The sequence below is a fragment of the Monopterus albus genome, unplaced genomic scaffold, assembly GCF_001952655.1.
Source record: "Monopterus albus unplaced genomic scaffold, M_albus_1.0 scaffold279.1, whole genome shotgun sequence".
Classification (NCBI taxonomy): Eukaryota; Metazoa; Chordata; class Actinopteri; order Synbranchiformes; family Synbranchidae; genus Monopterus; species Monopterus albus.
Genome location: NW_018128159.1, coordinates 681,326 through 692,211, shown reverse-complemented (window position 1 = coordinate 692,211; position 10,886 = coordinate 681,326). Strand labels below are relative to the sequence as shown.

The 10,886-nt window shown below is 38.8% G+C and overlaps 2 protein-coding genes across 5 annotated transcripts in view; both read right to left on the bottom strand.

Moving 5' to 3' along the window:
* The window catches only part of ell (elongation factor RNA polymerase II), a 37,608-nt gene extending 30,910 nt beyond the window's left edge, over window positions 1-6,698 (bottom strand). Inside the window, exon 1 of the mRNA XM_020622387.1 lies at window positions 6,469-6,698. Coding sequence (XP_020478043.1) covers window positions 6,469-6,603 — 135 coding nt within the window. The 5' untranslated portion in view covers window positions 6,604-6,698. The remainder of the gene's footprint in view (window positions 1-6,468) is intronic.
* Window positions 6,699-7,349: 651 nt separating this feature from the next.
* Window positions 7,350-10,886, bottom strand: part of fkbp8 (FKBP prolyl isomerase 8) — a 10,744-nt gene continuing 7,207 nt past the window's right edge. For all 4 annotated transcript variants that reach the window (XM_020622389.1, XM_020622392.1, XM_020622391.1 and 1 more), the window contains exons 8-9: window positions 9,335-9,472; window positions 7,350-8,551 (exon numbers count right to left, since the gene is read on the bottom strand). In XM_020622389.1, coding sequence (XP_020478045.1) covers window positions 8,465-8,551; window positions 9,335-9,472 — 225 coding nt within the window. In that variant the 3' untranslated portion in view covers window positions 7,350-8,464. The remainder of the gene's footprint in view (window positions 8,552-9,334; window positions 9,473-10,886) is intronic.

Here is a 10,886-nt window from a genome sequence, read left to right as displayed (position 1 = left end):
GTGTTTATGTATAAAGCCAGGAGCAATTTATTACCTGGTGGAATTCAAAAACTATTTAATGAAAGGGAAGGGGGATACAATTTAAGGGGTCAGTTAAATTTAAAAATTCATGCTATACGTACAACCAAAAAAAGATTTTGTATTTCTATAAGTGGGGTAAAACTATGGAATAATTTAAGTGCGGATATACAAAATAGTAATAGAATTGACAAGTTCAAACATAAATATAAGGGTATGTGTCAATCAAGATATATGCAAGAACAGGCTTAATGATTATTTAGATGGAACATTGTGGGTGTGGTGTACACTTTGTATTACTTGTGTGGTGTAGAAGATAAGTATTTAAGAATGTAATTATGTAAGAATATTAACACTGTTATAATTTTTTAATTTTTTTTTTAGCATAATACTTGTGTGGGTAGAAGTGAATCATTTATTGCTTGCAAACCAATGATGGTAAGATGATGTCATGGGGTAGGACTGGATAAGTCTGACTTCTTCCTACTCCATTCAAGCATGTACTAGGTATAAGCAAATTGTTATTGGATTGTGTGTAAAAATGTGTGTTGTTATATCAACTGTTTTTATATGCTTGAAAGAATAAATCAGACCAAATCAAACATATGTAGCTGCTTTGATCAAAACTGACAGGTAAACAAAAAAAAAAAAAGGTTAATCTCGCATCACCATTTGGTACCTGGATTTAAACACACTGTAGGTTATACTCCCTTACACAGCTGTGATAACTTGGCTCACAATACCAACAGACTGAAAAGAAAAAAAATTCATTGTAAACCTATATGCAATAAAGATGTAAGAATGTACACTGAACAGCCTGCTTCACATTTTAATAACAAGTCTCATTTCCTGTTTAAAAACAAACAAATTAATCAGTTTTTAAATTATCTTTGCAATAGGCAGGTGTTGACTAAAAAATGTTTTGCTTCTCTGCTGATTATAATTACTTCAAGTACATGGGGTTTTGTGGCCAAGGAGCTACCCACCAGTTTCATTAGGGTGCTGCTGGTATCACAGCTGTGGGTTATTACCTTAGTACGGCTACCTGAACATTTTATTTCTGCAGGACCTTTCAGATTACAGTATGGAACTGAAAGTTACATAATTTTATAAATGTATGAGGGGTGTGTGAAATATATTGCCTACGATAATATTTAAATTGTTGTTTTAACGATGTGTGACTTGACATTATCAAATATGTCACCCACAAAAAACAAAGGCAAGCTTTGAGAGTCCACAGGTTCAGGTTATTAAAGATGACTGCATGTGTGATCACCGCACTAAAGGTTAAGCTAGCATAACTACCTAGAGATGCATTAGTGAAGTTAAAACTGAGTGAACAAACAACAGGAGACATTACAGACACTGTCAGCCTGAGTCCAAGCCGTTAGATTTAAATGCTAAATGTAGATCATTCTTACTCACATAGAGGTATTTAAAATAATTTTAGTGTTTGAGGAAGTTATTGTACTTGAATGCTTGAGTTTTAAATAAATAAGACCCATTTTCCTTATATGTTGTTTCTATTAATATAATCAGTAAGCATCACTTAACATGCTGTTAATGAGAGCAAGCCAGTATATTTTTGAAGGATGTAAAATATTGTCTGGCTCCCTGGACATGGCCACTTTGGTTTTCTTAATGTGATTACCATGTAAATATAATGACGTCAGAAAATTTTTGGACCGAGGTGGAGTCGCAGAAGGATACGCTGCATTATTAGGAAATAAGAGAAATCTCCTTTCATAATCTTCTTTTTCAACATGGAGAAGCCTTTATTGATTTAGCAGAGATTCCTTCAAGGTCCATTGTGATTAAAGTTTTCTGAACTGAAGCAGGCCTTTTAGACATTACGTATGGACACTGAATCATCAGCTTTACTACCCACTGACTGACATAACGTCCTTCAAGTAATGAAGGCTACATGCATACAAACCTGTATGTGCATGAGCTTATTCCTGGAGGTACAGTCAAGCTCGTACACTTTTGCCTGATGTCAAGCATAACACTGTTCCAGTAATGGTTACAAACCTCATGCACAGTCACAGAAGTCTGCTCTTTGTACTGTGACATCAGGATAACACGATCACAGGACAGAGGTACACCACAACATTTAAGAGTCATATTTGGCCTTAGTGGTTATGGCCATCTCTTGCAGTGTCCCATGATCTGCTAAAAGTGGGGAGTCAGCATTCCTTAAATAACCATAGCACTGGCTGACCAGCGTCAAGCAACTAAATCTCCACCCAGTCTCCATTACTTCCCAATCCCGCAGGGGTCAAAACAGGGGTGGATGGCAGCTAAGCACAAGAGAAAAATGACTTGGTGTAAACAGACCTCCTTAAGTGAAGCCTAGAGTCTGTCACCACAACTACTTAAATGTGCATTAACTACAATTCTACACAATGAAAATGTAACAGGACATGGGGCCTCTCTGTTATACTTCTATACTACATTTATGAGCAGCTTATGGGTTTGTTCTGAGTCTCACTGAACCCTGTAATAGCTGAAAAGAAATTAGGTAGAGCTGCTTTAACTAAGAATTTATCTTCATCTGCAAAAACAAAATAAATACCTCCTGCATCTACATTTTTACTTTTTTTTTCAGTAAATGAAGTTATAATCTGGAGAGCGTTCAGTCAATGCATTATTCCAAACTAACGAACTGAAGTATTTCATAGCTTTGAGTGCATGTACACTTGTCAGCTCTCCATCCATGGCGTACTTATTGCTGCCTTGTTTAGCTGGCCCTGGCATTACTTTACATATACAACATGAAGTATCTTGTCTGTCACCAAACCTTCATCTTATTATTGAAAGAAAAAAAAAGCAGGATTAAAAAAAAAAAAACAACATGAAAATTGACAGCCACCGGATGGGTGCCACCGCTGTGACATACGCTCTTAAGAATGTAATAGTCATACTCCCTGCTTATAACCACCTCATCACAACAACAACAAAAAAAATCTCACCATTGTAATAATACTCCAGTGCCAGCAAACACGTTTTCTTGTCACTTCACAGGGAATGTTCATAGGACTGCCTATGAATGCCCATTTCAAACTGAGGCAAGATTAGTATTTTTTGCTTCTGTACAGTGCTTATGCTTTTATTTTTGTAGATACTGAGATTTTTTTTTTTTAAACAGGTGGGTCCCATAATAAAGAAAATAAACTGTGATTACTGCCAATTAAACTATGCTGCAACAACTGTCATTCAAGGATGCAATTATAAACTTTTATCTGCACAAACCCTACAGCTTGATGACGCTTAAGTAGCCTTAATCATGTCACAGTGGGTAAAAAAAGAAAGAGCGAGTCTTTGGGCTGCCGCTCCCGCAGCGGGAGCTCCAGTTCACTCTGTCCTCAGAGGTAGTAACAGTGGAACCAAGTGACAGTCACATCCCATACAGGAAGCAGTCACTGAACTAGCGCTACCTAATGACTACTGTTGCACAATGTGCTTAAGAAACATGCAAAGCATCTTAGTACAGTAACACTGGCTCTGAATCAACTAACTTTGCATTTGGGCCAACATTTAACATTTAGTTCACACAAGCCTGTATTTGTTATCTCTTATAATGTAGCAGAATGTAGTGAGTGTTCCTGATGGGCATATTTTTGTTGCTAGCTAGGGTCTACAATTTATTAAAAGTTGTTGCACTGTACTGTATACTAGCTCGGAACAGCCTGGATTCTGGCAACCTAATGAAAATAAGTGCCTAACAGAGTTGCCATACTTGCCCAAAAGAAATAGCACAACAGGGGTCACAAACATTGCTGATTTTAACTTGTGCCTGGAATGAATTTAACTCTGTGATGATTTTATTTTACTTAAATTTTTTTGAGGTTCTTATTTAATGAGGGTTTTAGATTAGTCACTTTCATGATTGTAATGTACTATGGGTATATGGTAATGCATTGTTTTAGCTAGCTCTATGGAGATGTACTATGATGTGAAGCTTGCCATTGTGAACCCAGAATACATTTCCAAAGCAGGATTAAGAACTTAATCTATCCATCTATCTATCTATCTATCTATCTATCACCAGCATTTTCTAATTACATCCTTGACTGTGACACAACTTTTACACTGAAAGGTGTGTATCAATCTGGAGCTCTCTTCCTCTGCTTTCACCGAGTTTCACCCAGCTGATGTTGGGTGCCAGCCAGTGTTTGAATTATGAAGAAGCCAGAGGGGCACAGCTCCCCTAAAAGACACCCAAGCTACACTGAAAGCAAAACAAGTTCAAGTTTTGGTTGGTAGTGTTCATGATAATAATTATCCTCTATTTTTATTAATACATTACATTCCTTCTACTACAATGGTTATTAGAAAGATAAATGGACTAAATGTCCAGCAGGGTACAAGAGTTGCTGATCTAAGTTAGTCTGGACAGAATATTGCACATAGACTGAATCTCTCAAGTGATCACTCTTTTTTAATTAGCATAAATCTTTCAAATATTTTCATTTCCAAATGTGAAAACAGAAAAATCCTAACACAAACAAATAATAAACCCATAATGATTCAATTCAACATGTAACAAGCGTGAGAGATGTCTCACCACTTTTATTTTATTTCAGTGTAACCCTAAAAAGATAGCTTTTGTTAATCTGTCTGTAGAAGGACTTGATACATTTGTACTGCTCACTGATCATATTATTTGCCTTTAATTGGTGCCTTTGAATTTTGATACTCTGCTTTTAAACATGCATGGAATACTTCCTGTACCTCTCACACTACTTTGTCCATGTCAGTGTTGAATTTGTGCAAAGCGATGTAGGGTAGGTTGGGTACATTTTCTATTCAAGGCTAAATTTGGCATAATGGCCAAAAAGTGAAACGGCTATCCTGAATCATCAGCAATGCAGGACGAGTGCAGCAACATAAATTCTTCTGGCTACAAGCTTCATCCATCCATCTTTGTCCACTTTATCCGAGACCGCAGGGGGCAGTAGTCCGAGCAGAGCCTCCCAGACTTCTCTCTCCCCACACACCTTCTGTAGCTCCTCGGGACGAACCCCAAGGCGTTCCCAGGCCAGCTGGGAGACACAGTCTCTCCAACATGTCCTGGGTCTGCCCCGAGGCTTTCTCCCAAAATACCTCCCTAGGGAGGTGTCCAGGGGGCATCCTGAACAGGTGCCTGAGCCACCTCAACTGGTTCCACTCAATGTGGAGGAGCAGTGGCTCTACTCCGAGCTCCTGCAAGCTTCATTTTCAATCAAAAAAAAAAATTGCTAAAATGTCAGTAATGTGCACTCACCAGAAAGCGAGAAAACTCTCCCTCTCTAAACAACAAAAGGCCCTTTGAAACCTTAGAGAGATCAAATTCTTTGCCTACTTTAGTACTGGAGCTGCAATTACAAAATCTAACAGAGCCGAGGAAGTTCCCGGCATTGACAATGTGTCACACACTGGTTTAATGAACACACCTCCAACAATTAGAAATTACCTGTTACAATTTTATTGTTCTGGCTTGTCAGCTGCAGTCCTGCTGTTCCCCAGCCACTGACGCAGGAGATAAGGCCCTTCGTCCTGGCCTGTCAGGTTTTCCCTGTCAAATATTTATAGAAGCTGAAACGTTAGATGGCCATCACTTCTAGCTCTCTACACAAGAAGCCAAACAAGCAGTAGCAGCAGAGCCATTTCTCAGCCTCTCATTTAAAACTAGTCCTGACAAGAATTGCGTTGCTGAATCTTCTCAAGCTGTACACTGAACATGAGTCTTCAGTGGCTGTGAGGGGGTTGGGAAAACACTGGCCATCTTTCGCATGAATTCTGGGTACTTTTCCAAATTATTCACCATGTTGTCATTAGACACCCAACGAAGGCAACGCTCTCCTTTAACTGAAAGATCATAGAACAACATGGGTCTCATGTAGCCAGCGGCGGCTATGGCCTTTATGTGTGAGCAGTTTAACCAGCAAGGTTGGTCAGACTTTGACAGCCTAAACTTTCTGGAAACATCTGTACACACAACAGAGGTCTCTCCATATTTTTAGACAACATTTTTGTATATTATTACAGACAATGTGGTAAGGCAAGTTTTCAACAAGTTAAACCGCTGAGCCGACTAGTTAACACAAAAAAAACCTAAAACAATGTGACAGAACTATAGAGGTTCATTATCCAGTAGCATGAGCATGTTAAATGATCAAGTGTTCAACAGTCGAGTGTAGCGGGTCTGGGTGTAGCTACAAAACGCTGACACGCTGCCTAACATCCAACCTCGGTCAGCCTGGCTAGGCGAAAGCTGGTGGCACCGATACTAGACACTTACCAACCTAAACTAGCCATTCATTCTCAACCAGCCTGCTGTAGCTGTTTATCGCAGCTTGAAAGCAGCAGCAGACAGAGTGGGGACTGACCTCACTCAGCCTGTCACGGCCACCCGAACAGATTTCAAACGCAAATCAAAATGTCATGGTACCGAAAAGGGTCATTTACCTTGCTGCTCTGATAGCCTTCAAACGCCTTCAATGCGCTATCAGTGAGTTTAACGTGAAACACGGAGACATTGCTACCATTGCTCACTCTTCCACAGGACAGTCCGTAGCACTGCTCCTCCTTCAACGCCGCCATCTTGCTACCGTTCCCACCATGCGCACGGACACTCTGTGGTAAACCAAGAACTCCCGTTGCCTTTCAATGAATATTCAATGGCCGGTCACTGATGATGCCGTCACTGATCCGTAATATAGTCACACGTTTTAAACTAAATTACATTTAATTTTTAGAGTAAAAATTCTAAGGCAATATTAGACATTAAAATGACTGATGAGCAGTCAGTGTGCTATTAATCATCGGGTTTTACTTCATTTAATTCGCAGACGTGAATGAATTAGAATCAATTTATGTTTATGACACTCTTTTTGTAACTACGTGTTGTAGTTAATTAATGAAAATATATACATTGCTAAGCATTTATCTAGAAATGAGCATTACACATAAGTAATGCGTAGGAAGAGGGAAAGGACAGGTCATCCGATTACGTCATTAAAACGTCAACGTATCAAAAAAAAAAACTGGGAATATCCAGCTGTAATAAGACATCAAAAAATCCGTCTTTTCAGATTTTTGCAGGATTTATAACGGACGCTGTCTAAAACAGACATCACCAAGCAATCATGGTTCTGTTCTAAAAAACATAAAGCATGATGCAAAACAGAAGCACTTGAAATCACTCCAGAAATGGAAATACTTGAAAATCATACTGTCACCAATGCTTAGAAAAAAATAAAAGATACTAAAAGGAAACAGTAGTTTCATTACAGACGATTTTTATTCTGATAAATATAAAATCAATAAATGCATGGAATGCCAGGAACTTGAATGACCACTTTGTTTGGCTCTGTAGAAGTACTCTGAAGTCACAGATTCACTGGTGTCATGTTTATTACAGGTAAGAAAGCAAAGAACAAAAATAATGTAACAAACACCTAAAACTACACAAGCAAAAGATGAAAAAGTGTAGTTGAAGGGGTCATCCTTCAACATTTGGTCTTAATCATCAAAAATGGAGGTATAACTGACTGAAACTGGATAATGCACTTTCCTCCAGCATTTTACGGTCACATCACTGAGAAATCCTACCAACTCTCTGCCCTTCTTTTAAATGTAATAATTGCAATTTTAGAGGCTGTCATTTGCCACTTTAACTGTATGATGTTGTGAGATATTTTGAAATTTTGCTCATCACTGTATGTTAATGAGATGGGTGAAATTTGAAACACCTGGCTACATATCATCACCACAAACCTCAGCCTAAATATACATCACAACTGGGTCAATTGAAACTGAAAAGTTTAAGCACGGTAGTACAACTAGCAGAAATGTTGTACTGCATTGCATTATACAGGTGTTTTTTTCTGGTTAGTGTATGAGTGGAGTCTTCAGAGAGGGTGAGAGAGCTAGCATACACACGAAGCATCTTGCTATCTTTAGAGCCTCAAATAATAGAGCATCTGCACTGCACCAGTTGACATCAAACATTACTATAACAAAGTAAAATCACATTCTCTCTCAAATATAATCATTAATTAACTGCACAATCTGATGCTTTAAATCTATGGCAGAACACAGGATCGTATCGCATATCTTTAATGGGAAAAATATTTTTGAATAGCTCCTGTCTGAAGCAAGAGTGAATTATTTTTCAATGCTCAAATAATCTATTTCCAACATCAAGTTCCAAAATCAAAAACAATGGCAGCAAAGCATAAATCTACACATTTATAAGATTGGAAATGCATTTACACAGATAATATTTAATTTTTTTGTCACAAATACTTCTCAGACATAGCAGAGAAAGGAGAGTGCGGCAACTGACCAACTGACATTTCCACCCCCATTGACCAATGGTCAGAAGGCACTGCCAGATGTGCTTCTGTGTTTAGGTTCTCACATTGCAGAGACTCGGTCAGGCCATCACTACAGGATTGGTTCAATTTCTAGCAGCTATGACAACAGATAATGCTACACCACCGATGGCTACTGCAGTAGCACCGAACAACCACTTCCAGCTGAGACCCTGGGGAAATAAAGGAACAAAAGAAAAGAAGGTGCATGTTAAGTAGTAAATACACTGAATTATTAAATGGTGAGTAAGATGTTCATCCCTGTTTAGTGTCACACAACAGTTCCATTGAGGATTTCATAAGCCCCTTTTCCATCGGTGGTACCGGCTCAACTTGACTCCACTCTGCTCAGTTTGGCAAATAGTACTTTGGTTCAGACGGAAAGACAACTCTGGTTGCTCAAAGGCGACGCAAGAGGGTAAGTTGCGCAATTTCTCTGACCAATCACTAGCTTCCAGTGTTTACATGTCACCGTTTGAAATCACTTCAGCCGCTTGGAACCTTGACGGAGGTGATACCAAAAAGGGTACCAAGTACTATCCCCATAATCTGAGTGATGGAAACACAAATAAGGTGAGTCGAGCTGAACTGAGCCAGTATCAGGTGGTGGAAAAGGGACTTTATATACACAACATTCTCTGTTATATTCTTATATATTTTTATTATACTGCTGCTTAAAGTGCCTTAGATTTTGTGTTACTTATTTATCTACTTTATATTTCATTTGTATTTTGTGGCATTCATGTGGACGGCAAAGTAAGAATTTCATTGTACAGGGAAACACATTTCCTAACTGTGCATATGACAAATAAACACTTTGAACATGAACATCACTCCAAAAGAATTAATGAAAGACCATGAGTATCATGGGATGATGGCCAGAGATTCAAGCTGCATCTCATCCTAAAAACTGAACTCTTTAACACTTTTGTTTTCTCAGTGAATGACCGTCTCACCCATGAAGACTTGGCCCGGTGCTTCTGTGTGCTGCTGCTACTAGTGGGATTACCCAGCATCTTCTTGTACATGGCCTGCTCTGCTCCTCTCTGCTCTGAGTGCTTCTTCACCAGCTTGGAGAGCTCTGTGTGGATAGTCTAATCAGGGGTGACAAGACAAACAGGTGTTGCAGGCTACAGTCCAGCACCCCAACCATGCTCTACTCACCAAATTGAGCCATCACAGTATGCAAGAAATAAAGTCTTATATAACAACTCAAGACTCTATTAACAGTAATGTGTCAGGATGACAACACCCTCACAACAGATACAGTGATCTGGAAAATATGAATAAATGACATCATAAGGCTGATAATAGGAATAAAATATCATTTTTATATGATCATGATGATGGATGAACACTTACATAAATAAAGGCTAGAAAAAATGTTTATACTGCTCTTTGTTGTTCTAAAGAAATCACAGGCTTACATCACTAAATTAGCTTGCCATTTAGCCCACATGTCCACACCATTATTCCAGGCTATGGGTTCAGTTATTGTTCCAATATTATTCTCTCAGATCTGAGTCACTTCACTGCTCTAAAAACTGGTGAGTAACTGAGCAAAACATTGCTTTCAGAGACAACAAAAATGTGTGTGCCTTGTGCTTCAGCGAGACTGATGAAACACTGTTACACTGAGTTTATAGCAATATTGATGCAAAAGTCATTTCGTATTTGAGTGCAGTCTATCTTTGAATACATTTGTGACCAGTGACGAGTCAGTACCCTAAGGACTTGTCCATTACTGCTGAGTAAGCCAATATGGTCACAGCACAGTGTTTGAGCAGAGCAACCTCAGCAAGTTGGTACTACTGTTGTGTAAGGTCGTTTAGCATCCTATATTAAAACTGTGCTGTGGCAGTTTGATGCCGTCTATACTGGACCTGTCTGCATGTCATGTCAAAAAATATACATATGACAGATGACAAATTTCTTCTTATGCATATGAGTCGAAGATAAATAAATAAATGAATAATGCAGACAGCATGTCTGTCCAATCTTGGAGACAAGAGATACAGCGCATCATCTTGTCACTTCATAATGCCTGTGCCTCTTAAAGACTGCCTCATTCATTGTATTGGAACTGTTCTTGTACTGTCACTGTTGCCCACCCATGATATTTACTGTTAGAACATGGGGATATTTATAGAGTCTTTTCATTATTGAAGCACTAAGAGGCAAGTAGGTTTTACCATTAAAACAACAAATCTAGCACTGAATTAGAAATATGTTAACATACAGACATCACTGCAGAGATACACAAAGATGACAGTTCGGAACTGGCACAACTCTGCCAGGCAAAAGTGCATGCCATGTGCAACATGCATCTTTGTCCTTAACATACTGTATGCTAAAAATTCCCAAATACACGGGTCCATTACCTTAGCAATCCACCAAAGACATGCCATTATAAAATGTAACAGCACATTATTTAGGTACATATTTACGCTGCATGTTCTGGATGAAAAGTGGTGGCCAGGCCGTGTGCTGTTTGACAGATTGGTGTAG